General features: G+C 35.3%; 2 protein-coding genes across 3 annotated transcripts; both read left to right on the top strand.

The window, feature by feature from the left end:
- On the top strand, nucleotides 1-8,070 carry elp5 (elongator acetyltransferase complex subunit 5). The gene is made up of 8 exons (XM_048186057.1): nucleotides 1-342; nucleotides 447-507; nucleotides 592-672; nucleotides 2,203-2,414; nucleotides 2,528-2,703; nucleotides 4,651-4,746; nucleotides 4,831-4,931; nucleotides 7,651-8,070. The coding sequence occupies exons 1-8, from the start codon at nucleotides 288-290 to the stop codon at nucleotides 7,757-7,759; spliced, it is 891 nt and encodes a 296-aa protein (XP_048042014.1). The 5' UTR covers nucleotides 1-287; the 3' UTR covers nucleotides 7,760-8,070.
- Nucleotides 8,071-12,029: 3,959 nt separating this feature from the next.
- On the top strand, nucleotides 12,030-25,026 carry ctdnep1b (CTD nuclear envelope phosphatase 1b). 2 transcript variants are annotated; one of them, XM_048186056.1, is made up of 7 exons: nucleotides 12,030-12,669; nucleotides 16,578-16,644; nucleotides 16,832-16,950; nucleotides 19,041-19,229; nucleotides 19,352-19,370; nucleotides 21,603-21,687; nucleotides 23,816-25,026. In XM_048186056.1, the coding sequence occupies exons 1-7, from the start codon at nucleotides 12,556-12,558 to the stop codon at nucleotides 23,874-23,876; spliced, it is 654 nt and encodes a 217-aa protein (XP_048042013.1). In that variant the 5' UTR covers nucleotides 12,030-12,555; the 3' UTR covers nucleotides 23,877-25,026. The 2 variants fall into 2 exon arrangements, with proteins under 2 accessions (XP_048042013.1, XP_048042012.1); XM_048186055.1 differs by having other exon boundaries at nucleotides 12,032-12,669; nucleotides 19,352-19,463.
- The last annotated feature ends 1,629 nt before the right edge of the window (nucleotides 25,027-26,655 follow it).

Genomic DNA, 26,655 nt, shown 5'->3' with positions numbered 1-26,655 from the left:
GCACAGTAGGTGGCGCTAATACATCACTCGAGTTTGCAAACAGCGATGCAGAAGGAAGACCGCTGCTCGATTAGCCGCTGTGCTTTTGGGAAATTGAGTGTTCGTTGTAATCAAACTCGTATTGATCGTGAATTTTACAGTAAGTCTTATATATAACCAGGCGTTTTTAATTTTATTTAGGTCTTTAAGATGCTTTATTAACAGTGCTGTTGTAATAAGCCACCCAGTAGCTTGCCAAGCACAGAAGTGATTTGTTTAGCTGTTAGCTGAGAGTGTTTAAATGAGTCATGCTGCTAGATGTGCTTCAGGCAGCGGAGGCTGGAGGATTCACACTCATTCAAGGTAACTTCATTTCAGGAGTCTCATCAATACTCTTATCCCGGTTGTACCTTTTACACCGCTGAGTAACTGTAGTAATTAAGTTATATGTGTGATCCTGTTTGCAGATACTGTCAAATGCAGTGGTCGGGGAATCCTCAAGTGTTTTATTAATGCTGCATTGAAAAGGCAAGTTCTGCATTTTTTTAACCGACTTCTATTAAGTTGTTACACTTTGGATATTATTTGATTTGTGTTTAAATCTTTTTAAAGGGGCGAGGACGTACATGTGCTGGGATTTGAGGCGAGTGAAACAGAAGTGTGTGCTGGATTGGACAGCAGCTGTGTGCAGAAGTGAGCAAAATAATAATAAAAACTCTTGATTTGTGACTTGAAGTTGAAACATGCTTCTATGCATATGGTGACACATAATTTGAAATCTAAATATCATAGTGCAGTGGTTTTCAACTGGTTTTGCTTCAGAACTCGAAGGGTTAGTTCACCCTAAATGAAAATAATGTAATTTTTTACTCACCCTAATGTTGTTCTACACCCTTACATTTTAGTGGTGACATAACACCACACTAAACAGTTTATTGCGCAAAAGTAAACAAAAATGACTTTAAAATGAAACTTTTTTAAATTTATGCAAAACAAAGTTTTTAAACCACAGAAGAAATATTATATTTTATTAATAATAGCCAAAGTATCAAGTGACCTAAGAATATGTGTCAAAAATTGCATTTTCCATTATTTTCACTGTTTATTAACATAAATGTTATATGTGCAAAAACAACTGCAAAAATATTTCTATTATTTATATTATCTATTGACTGATTCATTTGTGCCAAAATATATTGTTTATAAATGCATAAACAACAGCAAAAGTATTAATATTAGCTGTAGTATCAAGTGACTGATTAGGCTGTGACAAAATATGCACAGCCTTTGACAAAAAATAAACTTTAAGTTGATAAGTATGGTTATTTTGCTATATTATTCTTTAATACGTTATTTTGCTACCTATGTACGATATTATTTATAATTATTTGGATTTACCATAGTTTTTCCCTGCTGTTTATTTACATAAATTTTGTAAGTGCAACAACAAGCAAAATTATCATTATTAGCCATATCAAGTGATTTATGAATTTGTGCCAAATATATACAGACTTTGACATTAAAAAAAAAAAAAATATTGAAAAGCCTGGTTATTTTGCTACCTTATTATTATAATGTTTTTTTTATTTTTATTTTTTTTACCATATTTTGCTAACTATGTAGGATATTTTTTAATATTTATTTATTATTTCATTTACCATTTTCCCCTATTCTTTATTAACACATTTTGTAAGTGCATAAACAATAGCAAAAGTGTAATATTTTATTAATATTAGTATATTACTTATTAATATAAAACTATTCTTTTATCTTTGAGGACAGACCTGTAGTCTTATATTTTTAAGTTGGTAAGCATGCTTATTTTGCTACATAATAATAATAATAATAATAATTACTATTATTAGTTATTATGTAGGATATTGGTATTTACTTATTTTTTTATTTACCATTGTTTTTCCCTACTGTTTATTAACAAATTTTGTAAGTGTAATATATTATTAATATTAGTATATTATTGATTAATATACTACCATTCTTTTAGTGTTTTTTCTTTATTTCTTTTTTTTTCTTTTTTTATTAATGCTCAATAACATAAAAACAAGGAATTGCATACAAATACATATAATAAAAAAAAAAAAAAACACAAGTATTATATGAAAAAAATGAACTATTCTTTTACCATTCAGGACAAACCTACTGCCTATTTTGGAGTCAAACACACACACACTTACATACTTTCTCTTGTGTTTTGTGTGTTTAAAGGCTTTATTTTCACAAGGGTTTCCCTGACCCCCTCGGCTGGATGTGTAGATCTTCTTTCACTGTCGATCAGCTCACTTCTCAACACATAACTAAGCTCATCAAAGACGCGCAGCATGCCAAAACATCAGTACTTGTTATTGACTCCCTCTCATTTGTTTTAAGACATCATGACCCTGTTGTCATCTGTCAAAGACTTCAAGAGCTCAGAAAAGGTGAAACATTTCACATTGACAAACTGTGTTGCCTTATAATTGTTGACAAATTCAAGACTTTTCCTAAAGACTAAGGAAATAATGATTTGTTTGTTTTTTCCACTGACCACTAGGAGGAGATATTAAAATGATTATCAGTCTCCTGCATTCAGACTTGCATCTGCAAGGTGTTGTAGGTATTGTAAGTCACTTAGCCAGCACTGTTATCTCTGTGGCACCTGCAAATTATGAACATCATACTGTGGCTATGACCACACGACGCACGAAGTCGGGCAAAGTTATGCAAGAGGTAGGACATGAATTTTTACTCTGAATGAACATGCGATTCTAAACTATGGAAGCTTGTTTCCGCCATGAAATAAAAAATAAAAAAGGTAATTGCGACTTTTTGTCTCACAATTCAGACTGTTTTTCTCAGAATTGCGAGTTCTAAAGTCAGAATTTGCGAGTTCTAAAGTCAGAATTGCGGGTTCTAAAGTCAGATTTGAGAGTTCTAAATTCAGATTTGGGAGTTCTAAATTCAGAATTGTGATATAAAATCAGAATTGCGGGTTCTAAAGTCAGATTTGGGAGTTCTAAATTCAGAATTGTGATATAAAATCAGAATTGTGGGTTCTAAAGTCAGATTTGGGAGTTCTAAATTCAGAATTGCGATATAAAATCAGAATTGCGGGTTCTAAAGTCAGATTTGTGAGTTCTAACTTCAGATTTGCGAGTTCTAAATTCAGAATTGCGATATAAAATCAGAATTGCGGGTTCTAAAGTCAGATTTGCAGGTTCTAAAGTCAGATTTGTGAGTTTTAAATTCAGATTTGCGAGTTCTAAATTCAGAATTGCGATATAAAATCAGAATTGTGGGTTCTAAAGTCAGATTTGCAGGTTCTAAAGTCAGATTTGTGAGTTCTAAATTCAGAATTGTGATATAAAATCAGAATTGCGGGTTCTAAAGTCAGATTTGTGAGTTCTAAAGTCAGATTTGCGAGTTCTAAATTCAGAATTGTGATATAAAATCAGAATTGCGGGTTCTAAAGTCAGATTTGCGAGTTCTAAAGTCAGATTTGCGAGTTCTAAAGTCAGATTTGCGAGTTCTAAAGTCAGAATTGTGATATAAAATCAGAATTGCGGGTTCTAAAGTCAGATTTGCAGGTTCTAAAGTCAGATTTGTGAGTTCTAAATTCAGATTTGCGAGTTCTAAATTCAGAATTGTGATATAAAATCAGAATTGCGGGTTCTAAAGTCAGATTTGCGAGTTCTAAATTCAGATTTGCGAGTTCTAAAGTCAGATTTGCGAGTTCTAAAGTCAGATTTGCGAGTTCTAAAGTCAGAATTGTGATATAAAATCAGAACTGTGAGTTCTAAAGTCAGAATTTGCAGGTTCTAAAGTCAGATTTGTGAGTTTTAAATTCAGATTTGCGAGTTCTAAATTCAGAATTGTGATATAAAATCAGAATTGCGGGTTCTAAAGTCAGATTTGCAGGTTCTAAAGTCAGATTTGTGAGTTCTAAATTCAGAATTGTGATATAAAATCAGAATTGCGGGTTCTAAAGTCAGATTTGTGAGTTCTAAAGTCAGATTTGCGAGTTCTAAAGTCAGAATTGTGATATAAAATCAGAATTGCGGGTTCTAAAGTCAGATTTGCAGGTTCTAAAGTCAGATTTGCGAGTTCTAAAGTCAGATTTGCGAGTTCTAAAGTCAGATTTGCGAGTTCTAAAGTCAGAATTGTGATATAAAATCAGAATTGCGGGTTCTAAAGTCAGATTTGCAGGTTCTAAAGTCAGATTTGTGAGTTCTAAATTCAGAATTGTGATATAAAATCAGAATTGCGGGTTCTAAAGTCAGAATTGCGAGTTCTAAAGTCAGAATTGCGGGTTCTAAAGTCAGATTTGCAAGTTCTAAAGTCAGATTTGCGAGTTCTAAAGTCAGAATTGTGATATAAAATCAGAATTGTGAGTTCTAAATTCAGAATCGCGAGTTCTAAAGTCAGAATTGCGAGTTGTAATGTCCAGTTGTGAGGGGGAAAAAGACTGACGTTTTTTCTCAGAATTGAGAGTTCTGACTTTAGAACTCGCAAATCTGACTTTATATCACGCAATTCTGACTTTATAACTCGCAATTGTGAGAAAAGTCAGAATTTTGAGATTTAAAAGTCGCAATTACCTTTTTTATTTTTTTAATTAGTGGCGAAAACAAGCTTCCATACTAAACTGTCATCAATATGTGTTTAATCAATTTTTAGGAAGAGTATTTCAGCGTGTCTGAGGATGCAACCCTTTCTGTACAGACCAAATCCCGTCAATCTGGCCATGTACAGAAAGAGCAAGATGTAGCGGAGGTGAGCAAAGCTGCTTTGATTCTCAATGACTTTAGATGGAGGTTTTTTGTTGTAACTGTTTGTCTTTCTTTGTGATCTGAGCAGGCTGATCCAACAACAAACTTGACCTTCAATCTACGCCTGTCTGAGGAGGAGAGAAAAGCCAAGGAGAAAGTGGCACTGCCATTTGTATTTAGCCAAGAGAAGTAAGAGACCTCTACTGATGTAAACAGTGTTACCTTATGCTGCCTTCATGTGCTATCGGAGTTTCCTAGTTAAAAATTGGACATGAACGCCCTCTCAAGTAGTATTTACCACTGGGAAGCTCGGGGATAATTTTGATACCCAAGTTTCTGAGTTGGTCATAAACTTTAAACATGGTGGAGGGGAGAACGAATGCTGCTGTGACTGTTGTGTTATTCTTTATTAGTTTTTCCACAACAGCTACATCGCCTTGTCTTGTCGTTAAAGTAGTGAATAATCATTTGAAGTGTATTGTATGTTTTATACACAGCAAAAATAGCCTGTATTTGACCGTAATTCCAGAATCGCCTGCGAGCTCACTATCTATAGCGCTGTGAGTGTTTATATGGTTGTCAATGAATGGGACGCTAAATATAATTTTGGCTTTAATAAGATTTTCCCAATAAATGGGCAAAAATAAACCTGGTGTCCTCCATGATTCCTGTCCTTTCTGATAACAAAGCACTTGAAGGCGAAGAGCTCATAATCACAACTTCAGAAGGGGGAAGTAGGAAATTTTTGATGGCACATTAAGGCAGCATTAGTAAAATCAAAGTCCCTTTAAGGCAAGTCATTTCACATCTTAGAAATGCCTCTTGGGCAGTTATTTCAGGGTATGTTTACCCAACAATGATATACTAAAAACAGAAAAGTTTTTCCTTTGCGTTTTTCGCGTACAGACGCCAACGTTGTCAAAATGTTTCAGTTTTCATTTTAATTGTAAAGTTTTAGTAATTTTATTTTTCTTTTTTTTTTTTTTATTTATCTTTAATTAAAATATATATTTCAGTTTTAGTAATTTTACTACAATTTATATTCTACTATATTTCAGCTTTTTCAATTAATGAAAACAATTTTTCATAGTTTTAGTTAACAATAAGAATATTGTTTGCAAAAAAAAAAATGCTTATTTAAAAAAAAAAAATCTAGATTACACTTTATTTTAAGGTGTCCATGTTACAGTGTAAACTATACATTTAATTTCTGAGTAATAATAAAGGTGCCGTAAAACGTCTTTTCAAAAATGTAATATAAGTCTAAGGTGTCCCCTGAATGTGTCTGTGAAGTTTCAGCTCAAAATACCCCATAGATTTTTTTAAATAATTTTTTTTAACTGCCTATTTTGGGGCATCATTAAATATGAGCCGCTTTAGGCTGCGGCCCCTTTAAATCTCTCGCTCTGTGGCTAAAGCTAACATTAAACACTGTTGGAGAGATTTATAAAGAATGAAGTTGTGTTTATGAGTTATAAAGACTGCAAGTGTTTAAAAATGAAAATAGCGACGGCTCTCTCGTCTCCGTAAATACAGTAAGAAACGATGGTAAATTTAACCACATTTAACAGTACATTAGGAACATGCTAACGAAACATTTAGAAAGACAATTTACAAATATCACTAAAAATATCATGGATCATGTCAGTTATTATTGCTCCATCTGCCATTTTTCGCTATTGTTCTTGCTTGCTTACCTAGTCTGATGATTCAGCTGTGCACAGATCCAGACGTTAATACTGGCTGCCCTTGTTGTAATGCCTTGAACATGAGCTGGCATATGCAAATATTGGGGGCGTACATATTAATGATCCCGACTGTTACTTAACAGGTGTTATGTTGAGATTGGCCTGTTTTCGGGAGGTCTTTTAAACAAATGAGATTTACATAAGAAGGAGGAAACAATGGAGTTTAAAACTCAATGTATGTCTTTTCCATGTACTGAACTCTTGTTATTCAACTATGCCAAGGTAAATTACATTTTTGATTTTAGGGCACCTTTAACAACATACTAACTGTAGAGTTAAATTATGGTTTTGTTTAGGGATAGTTGCATGTAATTTTGCATTATTTAATTTTATTACTATAGTAGGTACATGTAAAATATGTAACAAGGACTCTGTAAAATGTTACCAAGATCTGAATTTATTTCAAAAATAAGATTTTTTTTTTTTTTTTTTGCCTAATCAGGGGTGCGTATCCCAAAAGCATCATTAGCCAACTGACATCGCAATTTCCGTCGTCACTAACATAGTTCAACGATTTGGTGTTTCCCAAAAGCATAGTTCAAACAAACATTCGCAAACTGCATCGCAAACTTGTGTGGTTGGAACGACAGCTGTGGTTAGAAGCATAGTTTCCTGTTTTTATGACATGTGGACTTAAAAAATCCTTATCTTGAGCAAAATAAGCAAGCTGACATTAAGTACAATGTATATCTTTTATTCTGAATATATACAAATATCATTTACATATTTTAGTTTGTCAAGAGATTTAAAGCACCGTTTTTGAAGAGTGCGCATGTGCGTACATGCTCTGGTACATAAGAACGAGCATATGATTGAATCTGGAAATAAAGCAAAAAACTGAGAAAAATAAGAATTAGTCCTCAGTTGCCATGTCCATAATTTATAGCAAAAATCTAGCATTAATTCGATCTCAAACGGATTCATTAAAGAAGTTATTACTCACCACCTGTGTGACATCATTAACCAATGTGGCTGAATGACAGGTTTGCGACAATACGGTTTTGGGAAACAGTCATGACTAGCTGGTTGATTTGTTCAATGATGCATCGTACTATGGTAGTGAAGCAGCGAGTTACATCATTGTATAAGAAACCCCAGTGTTGATGTCTGAGAAGTTCAGTCTTTCATACTGCAATCTTTTTTTTATTTTTTTTCTCCAGGAAATCAGCTCTTCTGAGGCCAACCCCTGGCTCGGGACGGATCGTGTACGAGCCTGATGCCAGCGATGACTTTGACGAGGAGGATCCAGATGATGATCTTGATGTGTGAATGAAGACAGCCTACATCATGACCTAGATCTGGGAATGTCATATCCATCTTTATAAATTATTTATTTATGATTCTTTATTTTATTATGAGTCAAATAGTCTAAGGCAGTCTGTCTATCAGCTATGAGAAGACTAGGCTTGAGAATGTTGTTTTGACATATGAATTGATGAACCAGAGTTCTTAGTAATGTTATGCTTTTTTGTATTGGTGGATAAAAAAAAAAACACTCATGGGTCAATGACGTGACGGGTCATTTTTTTTGTCCAAAGGTCTTAATAATAATAAAAAACAAAGATATGACATCCAAAGTGTAAGGTAGTACAACTAGATCTCTTTTATTGAATCCAAAAGGTTTTAATTATATTTTCCTGCATATAAAGGTATTTTAAAGATTTTGAAGTGTCAAAACAAGGTCATTTGGTTTAACCGTCCAAAGGCCAATACAGCCATTTTATTTGTGATTAAAATATCTTAAAATGTAATAAATGTATATATTTCTTATTCTGGCATGATTTTATAACACCATATATTAACATAGTGCAAAATGGTATTAAATTGATGGGTAGAAGTCATTGCTTTGTTATGAGAAAGAATGTCCGGTAAAATGAATTTCATTGATGTCATTCGGAGTAAACAATATAAAGGGACCATTTTGGATCAATGGTCAATATCATGTGACAGGATGTGACATCATTTAGACGCCTGCAAAGGACCACATGGTCATGAAGCAAAGTAACTAACTCTTTTAACTATTTGAAAAATTCATGTTTTCACTTGCTAATACACATGTCCTGAAACATCAGGTCATTCGGTACAACCACTATGAAACATGGAAAATGTTGTAATATTTGAAAAACATGTACTAAATATAAAATTTTTGATTGTCCTTTTGCTGGCTAGCTAGATGTCAGCCTCTTAGCATCGTTTGAAAATATCGTCTTTTGGTGACAAATTTTGTCCATCTTGTAAAAAATACATAATCTCATTGTTAATACTTAATAAAACTTCAGAATGAATTATATTTCCTTTTTTTTTTTACACTTTTAAAAACTTTATTCATCAATGACCCTTATATTCAAGCACTAATTTGAAAATATTTTAAGCATAATTGCCCAACTATGATTATTATTGTTTTATATCTAAGCTCGTTTTGTTCTGTTTTTATACATGTGGAGATAGAGGGACAACTTTTCTCTTGAAATCATGACCAAAGCTCCCCAAACTTCAGATCAGACATGATGCTCCAAACACAATAAACTAAAATAAATTACAAATAAAAATAATACTAGGATTCAAATACACAAACAAATTGTACACATTTAATTTTGGGTTTTAAATGACTTCAGCTTTGTTGACCAGCGCTTTTAACATTAAGATTCCCTTGTCTACATTTGTGGCAAATTGCAGTGTCCTTTATCCTTAAACATGGTTTCTGCAGTCTCGCAACACACAAAAATTATAATAAATGTGACAAGACTTATTTCAGTGATGAATCAAGATCTTTAACTAATCGATTCAGTAAATGACTTGCTTATAACACAGAAAAAGACACTTGTCGCCAACTACTGGCGTAATGATGTAACATGCAGAAAGGGCTACTGAATTAATAATTTTGGCGAATGAATTCAAAAGATTTGAGTCATCACCCGAAACCTATTTGTTGTTTATTCTTGAGGTGCGGTCACGTTTATGGTTATTCAGCAATTTTTTTGCATATAAAATCCTGCCATTTTAATAAGATTCCACATGAATTTTTGGTCTTTTTCTAAATGGTCATGCGAATTCGCCACACAGAACAACATCCCAGGTGAAAAAATACTATAGTAATTTATAGTAAATACTATAGTGTTTTGCATACTACAGTAAAGTACTTGAATGAATTTGATGTGGTAACTCTATAGTTGCTGTGGTAATACAACAACTATAGTAATATAAACAAATTACATTACCCAATACTGTACTAAGTTTTATTTAATCTAGGGTATATTATACTACAATATACACTACAGTTTACAGTAGTAAAAACTAAAGTATACTACAGTATTTATTACAGTTGATCAGTTCACTATAATATTACAGTATATGTTAGCATTCATTAACAAAGTGTTGTAAAATACTATAATATATACAGTATACTACAATTTACTACAGTATGGTTCAAAAACACTCTAGTATTTACTATAAATTACTATAGTATTTTACACCTGGAAGAAAGCTGCTTGTTCTAAAAAAGTGATTTCTGTACAAGTTGTGCTTCATACATCTCTACTCTGATAATAGACAATGGACCTTTTTTGCCTTCAAAATATATAATGAATCGATTGAGTGAGTAACACTGATAATACAGAAAAAGACACTCATTTGTCACCAATTAATGGTGTAACAAAACATGAATCAGCTTCTCGAATAGAGGGTATGCATAGACGTCACTTTCCCGCCGGAACGCGCTCCCTCAGCTGGACTGAGTGGCAAAAGAACCTGCTGCGTAACTGGATTAATAGGAGAAACGGCGAAAACGCGAGTAAAACTAACGAATTACCCTAAAGGTTGGACTCGAAAGTGTTTCTTACAACTTGTCAAATAAACGTAATCCACGGATATTGACATGCAGCCAGGAGTTCGTGTTTCCTGACATTTATATGTGCCTGATTTGACGCCGGGGAAACACATAAAGCAAATCTGGCTGTGTATTTTATATAACTACAATATAGGTAGGTTTAAATCTGCTTAATCGCTTATATCAATGTTATATCGTCATATTGTCCAGCCCTAATACATATATAGTTTTATAGTGTAGTTTTTGACAGTGTTGTTTATTTAAAAACACCCAATTATGCATAATATAAGATGGAAAATATTTAATTGATGAGTCGTCAACATAATATATAACAATACAATATATAAGGTAGGCCTATGATTTTACCTCAAAATCCAACAATTCGACACAAAATGATAACTGCAAATCCATGTTTCTTTGCCTGGAGTCCAGCTGTTTCTGTGACTTGCAGTGATCCATTTGCTTCTTTTTCTGTTGCTTTCTCTAGTTTTTAAATATATACCTCAGGGTTTGTGTAATCTATTTGTACAGTCAGCCGCAAAGCTCTTTCCCGTTTTGAATGCGTTTTGTGTGTTTTTCGCGACATTCACGCTGAAAACCAATGCTGCCGCTCAGTCTTTTGCCACTCAGCGTGCGTAACTGCAGTCCTAACGGTCGACGGTGACGTCACGTGCATACCCTCTATAAGAAAAAATGTAGGGCGGGACTTGATATTGTTCATGGTGAATTGATTGGATGGTTGGATTATTGTGGTTTGCTGTTGGTCGATCTCATATGAGTGACAGGTTGTCTCGCTAACATTTCATCAGAGAAGGTGAAGTTATTTTGATTAGAGATTCTGAGGCACATGAATTAAAAAATAATAATGATATGCACGGATATATAATTTATGACAAACACTCTAATATACCATAAAAAAATACAAATTTTACACTTTGATTCCATTCAGGGATACTGAATGAATCGTTTGGTGAGCGAATTCAAAAGATTCGAGTCAATTGAATGAATCGAAATCCTACGCCAAATCTTTTGTTTGTTCTTTTTAATAATTTAATATCGCAAAAATTATGACTTTTTTTTAGACAATGGACCTTTTTTGCCTTCAAAATATATAATGAATCGATTGAGTGAGTAACACTGATAATACAGAAAAAGACACTCATTTGTCACCAATTAATGGTGCAACAAAACACGAAACAGCTTCTCGAACAAGAAAAAATGTAGGGCGGACTTTGTTCATTGTTCATGGTGAATTGATTGGATCGTTGGATTGTTGTGGTTTGCTATTGGTCGATCTCATGTGAGTGACAGGTTGTCTCGCTAACATTTCATCAGAGAAGGTGAAGTTATTTTGATTAAAGATTCTGAGGCACATGAATTAAAAAATAATAATGATATGCACGGATATATAATTTATGACAAACACTCTAATATACCATAAAAAATACAAATTTTACACTTTGATTCCATTCAGGGATACTGAATGAATCGTTTGGTGAGCGAATTCAAAAGATTCGAGTCAATTGAATGAATCGAAATCCTACGCCAAATCTTTTGTTTGTTCTTTTCAATAATTTAATATCACAAAAATAATGACTTTTTTTTTACCTCACCGCTGTTATCAGTAAAAAGAAATTAAATGACAAGAAAATTGTGGAAGCTTCCTACGGCTGAACACTGAATGAGAACTCAAAAGTCTTTTTGAAAACCGCCGCGGCCACGTGAGCACAAACTTTGTGTCTCTTCGCGGAAGTGACGTCAGGGAAGCGATGGCGGCCCGTGTTGCTCTACCGTATTGGCTTTAAACTGTTCTCAGCGGTGAGACATTGTACGCGTTTTCTTCTCGCTTTTTCAGAGATTATCTATAAGAGGCGAAACACGCATAGCGGTTTTAATGTTGCAGCAGATGGACAGTCGCACTTCTCGTGGCTTTTGGCAGAACGGAGACATTTGTTCGACACTCCAGTTTGTTTGACCATCTTAGCCAACGAGCATTTGGGCAGAGAAACTACCTCTCTAAATATAAAGACATTCACCAAGTGATATTTTACACACGCACTTTTTGTAAACGCTGCACTTTTGCGCCCTTCACGCGTTTATTTGAATCATATCAAGGCGCGTGAGGTGCTTCGGGACGCTCCAGTGTGAAGTTGTGAATGGTTGGCAGGATCTTATTTCCACAGGTGTGTTGTGTTGCTCTTGTCAGTGGTGTAAATCACACCTCACGGACTCTGGTGTTATGGTTGACATGCTAAAGACGCGCCAATGTCTGCTCGGTGTGCGCACTTTCCTCGGCGTGACATCCAGACTATGGAGCTTCTTTTTGTACATCCTCAGGAAGCACATACGAACGGTGAGTGTCGTTTTCATGTTTGAGCAACTTTTGTTGTGTGACATGTATCTGAACTCACATGCAGGTGCCCTAAGGGGGAGCAGACACCTGTCGGGGTTGTCAAATCGACAACCAACATTTTGATAACATGATAGGTTAGTTATTCATTCTCATTGATGTTAATGAAGTAGGCAGTGGCTTTTTATATCATGTTTATTCTGTGCATGTGTCTGTGATTCATTAGAGAGACATTTATGGCCATTAGTTGGTAAAAGCACAACTTAGAATAATGTATTACACTGATTTCCATTAAACACACTGACATTTACAAAACTAATGACAGCAGGTTTGTCAACTCCTAAATTTGCAAATGTTACTATGTGCCTAAAGCGTTAATAAACAGTCAAACATGTACCATTAGTGTGAAATAAGACTTGACACCACATTAGTTATTTTTTCTAAAATATACATAATGTATTATTATATTATATTACATTTTACTATGCATCTAAAGCAGTAATGCTCAGGGTGAGACGTGTAAAATATGACTTGCCACCAAAATTAGTTATATTAGTTACAAGAAAACATATAATATTATATTATATTATATTATATTATATTATATTATATGGCATTTTACTATGAGCCTAAAGCAGTAATAATCAGGGTAAGATAAGTGTAAAATATGACTTGGCACCAAAATTAGTTATATTCGTTAAACGAAAACATATATTATATTGTATTGTATAGTATTGTATTATATTATATGGCATTTTACTATGAACCTAAAGCAGTAATAATCAGGGTAAGATGAGTGTAAAATATGACTTGTCCCCCCAAAAATATTTTTATTTTAAATTAGATTAATTATTTACAACCAGTTTTGTCATTGTATTTAACTAAATCTATAAAAATATTTTTGTTAATTTAAACCAAGCTTAAATAAAATAATAAATATTAGATGGAAAGACTGAAATAACTAACTTGAAATAAAATAAGTTTAAGATGAGTACTACAATTAAAAATGTATGTGTATATATAATAATAATAATAATATATAAAATATATATATACAAATTATTTAATATTTTACTGTGAGCCTAAAGCAGAAATGATCATGGAAATGTAAGTGTAAAATGTCTTGGCACCAAAATGATTTTTTTAAAAATAGAGGATTTATAAATATGAATGAATTTATATCATGATATAATAATAAAATAATATGTGAATATCCAATAGGTCATTGTTTTTAAGAATTAGCTGATCAATGAGTCACATGCTTTAGCTCAGAGAATGTAAACACTTTGGCTAGGAGAACAGACTGTAATCCCCCTTTGCACAACAGGCTTTGGCAAGCCAGTTGTATAATAATCTTTAAGATGATCGTTAAGATGTAATTATAAAAGTATTACTTGTCTGGGACTCTGTGATATGGGTGCTGGAGTTGAAGGCGCTTCTCTAAACATGCTTTCCAGTCATGCAATCATCGGGTCGGTTCAGCTTGACCCGACATTATGAATGAGTCCTTATTGAGGCCTAATGCAAGTTGGGAATAAACAGCCCTCTTTTCAAAGTCACCCTGGCAGTTTCGCTCGGCTGTGCTCTCCTAAGTTCTGCTGACACTTTTAGACAGCTGGGAGAGCTAAAGATAGCTCAGAAGAGAGGGATTTGGAGAAAGAGAGGAAGAGTATCCACATTGTGGTGAGTGGTGGACCCGAAGCAGAGGGTCTCGGACCTCTTAAAGATAAAGTGATCTGAGTTTGAGCTCGGTTTAATTCCTGGAAGTTGTGTACTTGAGTAAGCTGCTAATTGACCAATTGAGAAATAAGGCAAGTCCAGGACACCTCTTAAGTTCGTTTTGATTAATGGGTCAATGACATGGCGTGCATATTTTTGCACGTTATATTTGATGAATTCATGACACATTTATTCTATAAAACCTATTTAGTTTAAATTCATTTTTGTAGTACATTTAAATAATGCATATTATTTTATGTTTTGGTATCTTAAACCCCCAAAATGTCACGTCGTGCAACCGTCCGAACAAATGAACAGACTAAGAAAACTATTTAAAATGGTGTCTTAATAATAAAAAATAAATACTGTGGCGTTAGTTTTGAAACCTTTAATATAAACAAATTTTATAAATATCAGTAGTTTTAAAGCTGTTGAGAGAGCCTAATTGAAAACTTTTATCCAGCAATTTATATATTCAGATGTTAGGGTGGCACTACTGCAAACATGGCTCTTTTATTATGAATTGACAAGATATTAAAAGTAAACATGATAATGCATCATCCAGAGGACCTTAAATGGTTCGTTCACCCAAAAATCAAAATTCTGTCATTAATTACTCACCCTCATGTCGTTCCACACCCGTAAGACCTTCGTTCATCTTCAGAACACAAAAAATAAGATATTTTTGATGAAATCTGATGGCTCAGTGAGGTCTGCATTGACAGCAAGATAATTAACACTTTCAATGCCCAGAAAGGTACTAAAGACATACTTAAAACAGTTCATGTGACTACACTGGTTCAACCTTAATGTTATGAAGGGACGAGAATACTTTTTGTGCACCGAACTTTATTCAAGAATATCTAGTGAAGGGCAATTTCAAAACACTGCTTCATTAACTTCGAAACTTTACCAATCTTTTGTTTCGAATCAGTGGTTCAGAGCATGTATCAAACTGCCAAAGTCACGCCCCCAGTGGTGAACCATTGAAATTTCAAAACACTTATGATGTGACGAAGCCTCGTTTACTGAAATCACATGACTTTGGCAGTTTGATACACGCTCCGAACCACTGATTCGTAAAGCTTCATGAAGCAGTGTTTTGAAATCACCCATCACTAGATATTGTTGAACAAAGTCGTTATTTTGTTTTGTTTTGTTTGGCGCACAAAAAGTATTCTTGTCCCTTCATAACATTAAGGTTGAACCACTGTAGTCACATGAACTGTTTTAAATATGTCTTTAGTACCTTTCTGGGTATTGAAAGTGTTAATTATCTTACTGTCAATGCAGGCCTTACTGAGCCATTGGATTTTATCAAAAATATCTTAATTTTGGTTCTGAAGATGAACTAAGGTCTTACCGGTGTGGAACGACAAACTGCTAATTTCAAGTATGGGTAGGTTGGTACACTTTCCATGTCAGGTGGTACAACTACATTGTAAATACATACAACTATTTGGTTGTACCGCCTGACATTTAAACACTCTAAAATTTTATTTAACAATTGAAAACCTTTTTTTGAAGCTTTATTTGTCAATGACCCTAATTTAGGGTTCTCACGGTCACGTGATCACCCGATCTTGATTATGATTATATTTCATGAATATGATGATTTATTATCTATTTATTTTGTTATTATTTTTATTTTTGTTTGATGCCAATCTTGAATCTGGAGAGCAGAAACCCCCTAATGGCAAATTTAATAGTCATACTATATTAAATATTACTTTTTAAAATATAATAAATATAAACATACATTTATATAAAAAAAATGAATATTATATTAATAACAAAAATTAAGTACACAACATTAGCAAGTCATAGTTCAGTCACGTTCACCAAAAAAACAAATTTTGAAAAAAAAAGAAAAAGTGCACTATGTAGATAGATAGATTTACTGTACATTGTTTTATTTTTTTATTTAAATTCTGGATCATCTAAATTTTTAAAATCTTTTTTTATTGTGCTTTCATGTGATGTTTAAATGTCCTTTATTCACTTGTCATTAAAGACCAGTAAGTTCTGAAAAGTTATGTATTAATAAAATGTAAATGTTACATGAAAACCATTATAGCATGCTAAATAAACTGTAAAAGGTGTGCACATAATGCCTTCTGCTGCATTGTACGTTTCATGCCCTGTGCTGTACTGAGGTGGCTGTTTCCTGTTTTGTCGTCTTCCTGTTCTAGATAATCCAGTATCAAACAGTGCGATATGACATTTTACCATTGTCACCCATTTCCAGAAACAGACTCAGTGAGTATATCTTTTCTTCTCCTCAAGTTAAAAGTAGTAGAAAGCCGCTGGTGAGATTTAACATTCACAATCTGAGTGTTAGTTGTCATTGAGACAGCTGAATTCACAGTCTTGTGTTTGTGTGAAGTTTTTTTCATTTGTGATTTCATTGACTAACCTGTCAGTTTGTGTTTGTATTTATGTTCAGACACCGTGAAGCGAAAGATCCTAGTTTTAGATCTTGACGAGACATTGATCCATTCGCATCACGATGGTGTCCTCAGACCTACAGTACGGCCTGGTACACCGCCAGACTTCATCCTCAAAGTAAGATGAAATATTTTTGTTACGGAGTACATTAAATTTGCACTATAAATCTATAGACCGAGGTTCCCATTCTCATTGAAAACCTAGAAATATCAGGGATTGTGATTCCAGACCAGGGAAATTCATGGAAATTTCTATTTACAGTTATGTTTTTCTAGTTATGCTTGGCTCTAAAATAATTCATTAGCTAGCAGCTGCTTAAATAATAAAATACGATATTACATACATAATAATAATAATTGTTTTATATATTACAATTATTAAAGTAAAAATATATATAATATTATTAAAATGATAAAATATTGATATTACATATTTAAATAATAATAACTATTATTATCAGGGCTGTACATTAACACTTTTTTTTGGTAGCACAGGCCAGACTATTATAGCACAAGTATAAAACGCCTGTTAACATCTCTGAAAACAACCATAAATAATGCAGTTCATGATGCATGCTATATATGTGTGCTAATTATGTTATCAATCACATCAATAACTGCGATGTGACAAATATATGAAGACTTCAGATGCAAAAGCCTCTAAGTGCCATCTGAAATTTTCTTCTAAAAGGAGCATTTTTTTATCAAGCTCATATGTTTAGGTTCAGTATTTTCACTTTAATGGAAATTAATAGGTCCTTTTTATTACCATTAAAGTGAAATAACTGAACATAAACATACAAGCTTGATAAAAATGCTCATTTTAGAGGAAAATTTCAGATGGCACTTAGAGGCTTTTGTACAGAGTACTGTTTAAAAGTCTTCAGCCACCATTAGATGTTGTTTTAGCAATGGTATGATGACATCTCTTTATCAGAATATGACCAGAAAATACAGGATATTTGTATGCATTATTAAAAAAAAACAACAACAACAACAACAACAACAAAAAACTGCTTCTATAGGCTAAAGTGGCAATTCATTCGTGACCTCCCCTTACACTTGAGTAATAGCAGGAACCGGCTCTCTTAAACCTAAATGGGATGGAAAAGAACTAGAAGACCTAGAAAACTTTCAAAATATGATGAAGCTTCTCAGATTTTCTACTTTGAAAATCTGGAAGAAGTCCAGGAGGTCACATTAAATACTGATTTTTGCTTAAAGAAGCCATTTTGTTCAGATTTTTTATATATATATATACATTTTGTGTACAGATTTCCTGTATTTTGTTTGTATGGTAATAAAGATCAAAAAATAAACATGGATGGTCATTAAAACATTGATAAAACAACAAAGCTGGTGATGGCCTAAGACTTTTGCACAGTGTGCATAGTATCTTTATTCCATTATTTTCTTTTAAATCTTTAAAATAAAAAAAAGACATGAAATACACCTTCCAAAATAATTTTTAAATCTTCTAGAACATTTTCAGTAAAAACAAAAAAAAGATTTGAAACTTGACAAATATGATCTGACATTGCCAAGTTACATCTCACCAATACTTTCTGTTGGTTTAGGTTTTTTTTTTTCTCCAAACACCCACCTAATATTTTAGAAAATAGTAACAGTGTGTGTGTAAACTATAAACACATCTGAGGTGTAAGTCAGAGGTGTTAGGCGAAAGTCAAAAAACAAGGCTTGAGTCATTGCTTGAGTCATTGCACGAGTCCCGTTTTGAGTTATTTTTTTTGCATCTTATTGCGATTTAATATGGTCTGTGCTGTTTCTCATTTATGCATGTTTCTTTATCACTATAATGTGTCAAACTTTAAGCAGTAGCTTCTTCGTTGCGCGAATATATTTACAAAACGTGATATGCATGAAGTGGCTCTCGTTTCATCACTATGAAAGCAGATGCGCATATGTGTGGGGAAAAAAAGTTTGCACACAACAATCTCTCACGTCACGGGTCTCTCACACATGCAAAACTGTCAATCCCATGCCACTGTGGGAAATTTATGCATTGCACAGACCAATTTTTCATAACATGTGACATGTATGTTGCACTTTACAGCCCTGATTATTATTATTATTATTATTATTTCATAAAACCCTTTCGATTAATCATGCATCACTGTTACTTCATCCTTAGTTGAAAACTCCAAATGTCTTGTTTAATTTTCTCACGTAAGCTGTCATTTTTTTCAGGTGGTAATAGACAAACACCCAGTCAGATTCTTTGTACATAAAAGGCCGCATGTCGACTTCTTCTTAGAGGTGGTCAGTCAGTGGTATGAGTTAGTAGTGTTCACTGCTAGTATGGAGATCTATGGCTCTGCGGTAGCTGATAAGCTGGATAACAACAAGGGAATCCTGAAAAGAAGATACTACAGACAGGTAACCACTCAAACTCTGTACATTTCATTGTCCTTTAATCTTTCCTATGAGAAATAAGGAAAAGGCAGAAATTAGTCAAGGATGTATTTCAACAATACTTTCCGTTTCTTTATCTTGTGCAGCACTGTACACTGGATTCAGGTAGTTATATTAAAGACCTGTCCGTTGTACATGATGACTTATCAAGTGTAGTCATTCTTGACAACTCGCCAGGGGCATATCGCAGTCATCCAGGTAAGACTATAACGTGATTTCAGCAACGCGCTGTAGTTTGTGCTGCTTCCTTTGCAGGATTAACTTGTGTGCGAGCAGTTGCCCAGCTGGTCTCTCTGCATGATGTCTGTGGTTGTGTACTTTAGGCCATTTCACCATGTTTAGCATGTTCAGCATCACAGTAATGTATGCCGTAAGTAAAATATAGGATTTAATATATCATATTATATACAGAAAACTTCTAGAATCCAAACAATATCTGATGAATCTTTCGAAAAAAATTTTTTTTAAAAGATATATATTTTTTTTTTTTACTTTGAAATGCATCACATTATGGAAGTAGATTTTTGAAGTTGAAATTGATCATACATGCATATAAAAGAACATCTGAACTTTAGGATGCAAATTAAATGACTAAATAGAAAAACAGCAGTCAGTCAATACCATCACCAAACATCATTTCAGGGTAACAGTTTAGAAAGACCTGATCAATAAATGAATAGCTTGGTCTTGAATAATACACATTTTACTGACAAAAGAAGTCCATTGTCATAGTGTAGCAATGTATTTAGTCACTTTCAGACCAAGCAGAATTCTGTTGGTCAGTGCAGCGAAATCCATGTGACCAACTTGAACCTGTTGCGAAATCTGTGTGAGGAAATCTTTCAGCTCAGAAAACTGGCAAAGCAGCGATAAATGAATCCACACATTTAGTCACAAATAGGTTTAGATTAATATGTAAGTTTGCCAATTTTCAAACCACTTTGTATTGGTAAAGTGTCAGTAGTATATATAAATGAACAATGTTTACTTTTTCTCTGTTACCTGGACCGAGGATTCCTGTTTATTTGTCAGCAAAAGTCTTTTTGACAGCTCCAGGACTTTTGTGAAAACTACAGATTGTACTTCCACATTTTTATATCCACTCCCACGGACAGTCTGATCGTCAGAGGGTTATTAACAAAACAGTTATTGTAAGGGTAGGTGTATCACTGAAAATTATATCATACTATATATACTCTTTAAACAGCATTATTAGTAAAAAATACAATGCAGCAGCCACCTTACCTGTACGGCATTTTGTTTTGGGAGATTTGGTAGAAGGTGCTCCCTGTTCTCCTCTTCCAAATTAACTGACAAAACGGCAGTTTCTTTCTTTTTTTTCCCTTTCTGTTTCATCTAAAACACTGTATTCATAGCCATTCGGTTTGAAATGTTGACTACAAACAGAGGTTTTTAAGATTTTCCATCACAGTATTTTCTCTATATTTATTATTACTTTGCAGCCTTTAGCCACTGCCTACAATGCTCTGGTTCCTTCACTGGAAACCGAAAATAACCTACTCCCACTAAAAGTTGATAGGGTGTATGCGCAACTTAACTTCCATGTTCTGTAAATCAGATCGCATCGCTTGCATTTCAGGTCTTTTGCATGTGCTTTGTTAAATAATGAGCAGTTTTACTCGATAACTTTAAAGGAGCGAGCAAAGATGAGCATTACCGATGTCCCTAGCATATGCCGATTAATTTCTAAAAAATAAAATGCATTTTTCTTCTTCTCATGAACATAAAAATATTAAAATAGAATAAAGCGGCAACAAAAAGAACTAGGTAGGTTAGCTGATTACCTTAAAAGTCCATAGATATCAATGTCAATTCATACTGCTGTTAACACTTTCTCTGATAAGCGGATTCGATGAGACCAGGGTTCCCGTTTGGTCATGTGACATTTGACATATACCCTATTCTTTGCATTCTTGCTCCCAGGAACAATCTTGCACCAAAATCACCACTGTTGTGATTAAAAGTTTGCTAAGAAGTATTTCCTACTCAAGCAGTATTTGTCTCAGGTCAAGCCTATCCAATAGCAGACTGGGAGTGGCTTTGGATGGCAGCATGCCCAGTGCATTATGAGTGTTAAAGTTTTCCTACCTATTTGTTAAAATGGAAGACAACAGCCGTTTTTTATTTGTTTTCTCTAGTCAGGTAGCACCGATTTCAGAAATTGTTTCACCTTTCTAGCGCATTGGCAGCCAAGTTTGATGGAAAGCCCATTTTTCTTCAATCAAAGTAGTCAACTGAGAAAACGTTGCTCATAACCAAGAACGTGTTTGGTTTGAATGTGTAATTGTTTTCTACGTTTCTTTGTCTGACCCATAGATAATGCAATACCTATAAAGTCATGGTTTAGTGACCCCAGTGACACAGCACTTCTTAACCTGTTGCCCATGCTGGATGCACTAAGGTAAGGATCTCAAAAGTAACTAAAATATGAAACAATGATGTGTATGCTTAAACTTTTATGGCGCTTTTCCACTGCGTGGTATGACACGGCTCGGCTCTCTTTGGCTCAGTTTGCTTTTCCACTGCAGTTAGTATCGCTTCAAAGTGGGTGGGATTATAAACTGATCGTTATAGTGCGCCGCCTCTACTGCCAATGAAGCTTGTAGTGACGATTCTTTCTGACCAATCAGTGACCTGCAGTCTTTACACATCACATTTTATTATCGGTACGGCTCGTTTCGCTTTTCCACTGCGTGGTACGACTCGGCATGGTGCAACAAGGCTCAGCTCGCTTTGGATCGGTTTGCTTTTCCACTGCAGTTAGTACCATTTTAGTATTGCTACAAGCCAAACCGAGCCGTACCATGTAGTGGAATCGTGCCAAAGCAGGTCGTACCTGAACCGTACCATGCAGTGGAAAAGCGCCGAAGCGAGCCATACCAGTGCCAGAGTGAGCTGTACCAGCACCAAAGCTATCCATACCGAGCAGTGGAAAAGCACCAAAGCCAGCCGTACCAGCACCAAAGTGAGCAGTACAATGCAGTGGAAAAGTGCCAAAGCGAGCCGTACCAGCACAAAAGTGAGGCGAACCGAGCCGTACCTTGCAGTGGAAAAGCGCCAAAATGAGCTGTACCAGTGCCAGAGTGAGCCGTACCAGCACCAAAGTGAGCAGTACAATGCAGTGGAAAAGCGCCAAAATGAGCTGTACCAGTGCCAGAGTGAGCCGTACCAGCACCAAAGTGAGCAGTACAATGCAGTGGAAAAGCACCAAAGCAAGCTATACCGAGCCGTACCATGCAGTGGAAAAGGACCAAAGCGAGCCGTGTGCCAAAGCCAGCGTCAGAGTGAGCAGTACCATGCAGTGCATTAGCGCCAAAGTGAGCCGTACCAACACAAATGCAAGGCGTACTGAGCCGTACCGTGCAGTGGAAAAGCGTCAAAGCCAGCCGTACCAGCACCAAAACGAGTCGTACCGAGCTGTACCATGCAGTGGAAAAGGGCCAAAGCGAGCTGTACTGAGCCGTACCATGCAGTGGAAAAGGGCCAAAGCGAGCCGTACTGAGCCGTACCATGCAGTGGAAAAGCGTCAAAGCCAGCCGTACCAGCACCAAAACGAGTCGTACCGAGCTGTACCATGCAGTGGAAAAGGGCGAAAGCGAGCTGTACTGAGCTGTACCATGCAGTGGAAAAGGGCCAAAGCGAGCTGTACTGAGCCGTACCATGCAGTGGAAAAGGGCCAAAGCGAGCCGTACTGAGCCGTACCATGCAGTGGAAAAGCGTCAAAGCCAGCCGTACCAGCACCAAAACGAGTCGTACCGAGCTGTACCATGCAGTGGAAAAGGGAAGCTGTAAGGGCAGTGGAAAAGGGAAAGCGAGCTGTACTGAGCCGTACCATGCAGTGGAAAAGGGCCAAAGCGAGCCGTACTGAGCCGTACCATGCAGTGGAAAAGCGTCAAAGCCAGCCGTACCAGCACCAAAACGAGTCGTACCGAGCTGTACCATGCAGTGGAAAAGGGCCAAAGCGAGCTGTACTGAGCTGTACCATGCAGTGGAAAAGGGCCAAAGCGAGCTGTACTGAGCCGTACCATGCAGTGGAAAAGGGCCAAAGCGAGCCGTACTGAGCCGTACCATGCAGTGGAAAAGCGTCAAAGCCAGCCGTACCAGCACCAAAACGAGTCGTACAGAGCTGTACCATGCAGTGGAAAAGGGCGAAAGCGAGCTGTACCATGCAGTGGAAAAGGGCCAAAGCGAGCTGTACTGAGCCGTACCATGCAGTGGAAAAGGGCCAAAGTGAGCCGTACTGAGCCGTACCATGCAGTGGAAAAGCGTCAAAGCCAGCCGTACCAGCACCAAAACGAGTCGTACCGAGCTGTACCATGCAGTGGAAAAGGGCCAAAGCGAGCTGTACTGAGCCGTACCATGCAGTGGAAAAGCGCCATTATAGCACTGTTCTTCATGTGTGAATTGTTTACTAATATTTTAAAAAGCGATGTGTAATGAAGTAATGCGTGTGAGAACGGAAGTGAAGAGTAAACAAGATTAGCTTTATTGCTGCTTAATAACTCCCTCAATATGTGTTCCCTCTTCAGGTTCACCGCAGATGTACGGTCCGTCCTGAGTAGAAATCTCCACCAGCATCGACTCTGGTGATCATCCGACCGAGGGCTTTCTTCAAGTCCGTTCTTTTTTTGGTTTCGTTTTGTCCAACTGCTTCCCTGTCTGACATCTGCCTTCATTCTCCCCTGACTCTTGACTCCATCGCCTTCCAAAAAACAGCCTTACATAAGGTCTGTCAGGAGGAGAGTCAATCCTGAACTCAAAGGGGATGGACAAGGCAAACTTTAGGATGTTTCAGGAAGCTTTTTGCCTAGGTTTTTTTTTCCCTTCTTCAGAATGGAGTCTCTGCCTTACAGTTCTACCTATGCTGAGTTATGTTTGTGCTATGTGTGTATGAGGACATCTGCTGTTTTTCTTTTTAATTATTTGAAGATATGGAGTGGCTGGATACTGAGGCAAGATAAAACAGACCTTTTCATGACTTGCGTCTTCAATCTCAGCTTGGGACGTCATACCTCACTGCTAAAGGTGGCGCAAACGGAGATCTGCTAAACGGACTGGCTGAAAAAAGCCACCGATACCCTGCACATCTAATAGAGTTCACTGGATAAACTATTGATGACAGACCAGTAGATTTCAGGGTTATTGTTGTAGAGTTGTATATGCTATTTTTGAGGTACTGTCTTGGAAAACATGGGTTTTAACGACTTCTGTATGGTAGACCTGTCCAAATTCAGAATGTGGAAGATAATATTCTCAATATTCTGCCGCAAATTCTTAAGTTTTATTCTTCTGATCAATTCTCATCCTGTTTTATTTTGGCAGTAAATGAATTTATCATGATTATCAGGGAGGATGTAATAGAATATGAGCTTTGAAGAAGCTAAACGACAGATTTTAAGCCTTTCTGCTCTAATTCTTCTCTACAGAATGTATGTGGTTGATTATGAAATCTTACCACTTGGGCGCCTTTTTACGATATTTTTTTTTTTTTTTTTTTTTCCTGAAAATGTAATAATGGCAAGACTTGAATTTATAAAACTTGTACTTCATTGTATTGAAGAGCTGACTGAGCAACAGACACCTTTTTTTACTCAAGGCCTTGTTGGTTTCTCTGTGCACCTGTCAGATAATGTCAGTTCTATTCTCATCAATCCAACACTTGTTAAGTCTCAAGGCAGCTTCCTGGGACACAAGTCCATAGACCTGTGCACGTTACTAATAAAAACGTGTCACTATCTTATACTCTGGGTTTAGTTTTCTTTTACTGTGTTAATAGTTCCCTCTGCAAAATTTTATAAGTAGGCAGCAAATGTTTTCTACCTTTTGCTACAAAAAAAGATTCCCCTTTGTTTTCTTTGCAAGTTTACCCACACAACTTAAACATTTAGACAGCTTTTTACAGGAAGAAGAGTCAGTGTTGTTCCACTCAATGCTGATGGCTTCAAACAGTTTCATGAGTAGTTAAAAAATGTCTCCCAGTTCATTTGAGTTTAATGTGAGAGCAAATATTCAGTATAGGGTTCAAATCTGGACTCTGACCAGGCCAAAGCATGATCCTGATGGACTTGTTCTCAAGCCACTTCTTGGCTGTCTTTGCAATTTGGGCAGGATAGTATTGTCTTATTGGAAAAATAACATCTGATCAATCCTCTTTAGATAACTTTTCAGTTGTGGGAAGCAAAACATTCTGCAATATTCTCCAAAGCATTAAATGGCTTTTCACAGTGAAGTAGCTCACCAATACCAGCAGGTAAAAAGCTCCCCACACAATGACACGTCTTCCTCCATGCTTCACTGGTAAAGATGCGTTTATTATTAGATTTCTCACCAGATTTTCAAAGACACCGCTCTGGAGCATCACCATGCAGTTCGTGTTTCATTGTGATTCATCACTCCACTCAACTGAATCAAACTTCTCATATTCTTCCAAAAACTGTTCTATTCTGTTTTTGATGTTTTTTTCTGAGACGGCAATGGCTTTTTAAATAGTGAATTTGGAATTGTGGTTAATTTCCTGACCAATAATTTGTGGTTAAGAGAATTAAAAGCTTAGTGTGTAGTTTCCCAGGTGAAAAAATACCATAGAAATTTATAGTAAATAAAATTGAGTATACTGTATATATTATAGTATTTACAACACTTTGTTAATGACTGCTACAACATATACTGTAATATTATAGTAAACTGATCAACTGTAATAAATACTGTAGTATACTTTAGTTTTTACTACAGCAAACTGTAGTGTATATTGTAGTATAATATACACTATAGTTGTAGAAAACGTATTGTATAACTTACAGTATTGGGTAAAGTAATTTGTTTATATTACTATGGTTGTTATATTACCACGGCAACTATAGAATTACCACAACAAATTAATTCAAATACTTTACTATAGTATGGTTCAAAAACACTATAGTATTTACTATAAATTACTATAGTTTTTTTTTTTTTTTTTTTTAACCTGGATTGGCCTAATTTATTTATTTTGCCCAATAGTGAGTGTTTCTCTCTCTCTCTCTCTCTCTCTCTCTCTCTATATATATATATATATATATATGTGTGTGTGTGTGTGTGTGTTGGGGGTAACGCATTACAAGTAACGCGAGTTACGTAATCAGATTACTTTTTCAATTAACTAGTAAAGTAAATTAAATTTACAACAAAATATCGCTTTTTCAAATAAGTAATTATGTTTTTTAATTTAATCATCACACTTGCACAGAAACAGTATTCCTCAAAATTGATTAAAAAACAATAAATGTAAACGGAATATTGCACAAACATGCTATAAATAAATTTTAATAATACAAATATACTTTATACATTTAATCTCACTTTGTGAACCAATGTCTTTGCTGCTGACATT

This window comes from Megalobrama amblycephala, linkage group LG3, assembly GCF_018812025.1.
Source record: "Megalobrama amblycephala isolate DHTTF-2021 linkage group LG3, ASM1881202v1, whole genome shotgun sequence".
In the NCBI taxonomy this organism is placed as follows: domain Eukaryota; kingdom Metazoa; phylum Chordata; class Actinopteri; order Cypriniformes; family Xenocyprididae; genus Megalobrama; species Megalobrama amblycephala.
This window is presented reverse-complemented; position numbering and strand designations above follow the sequence as displayed.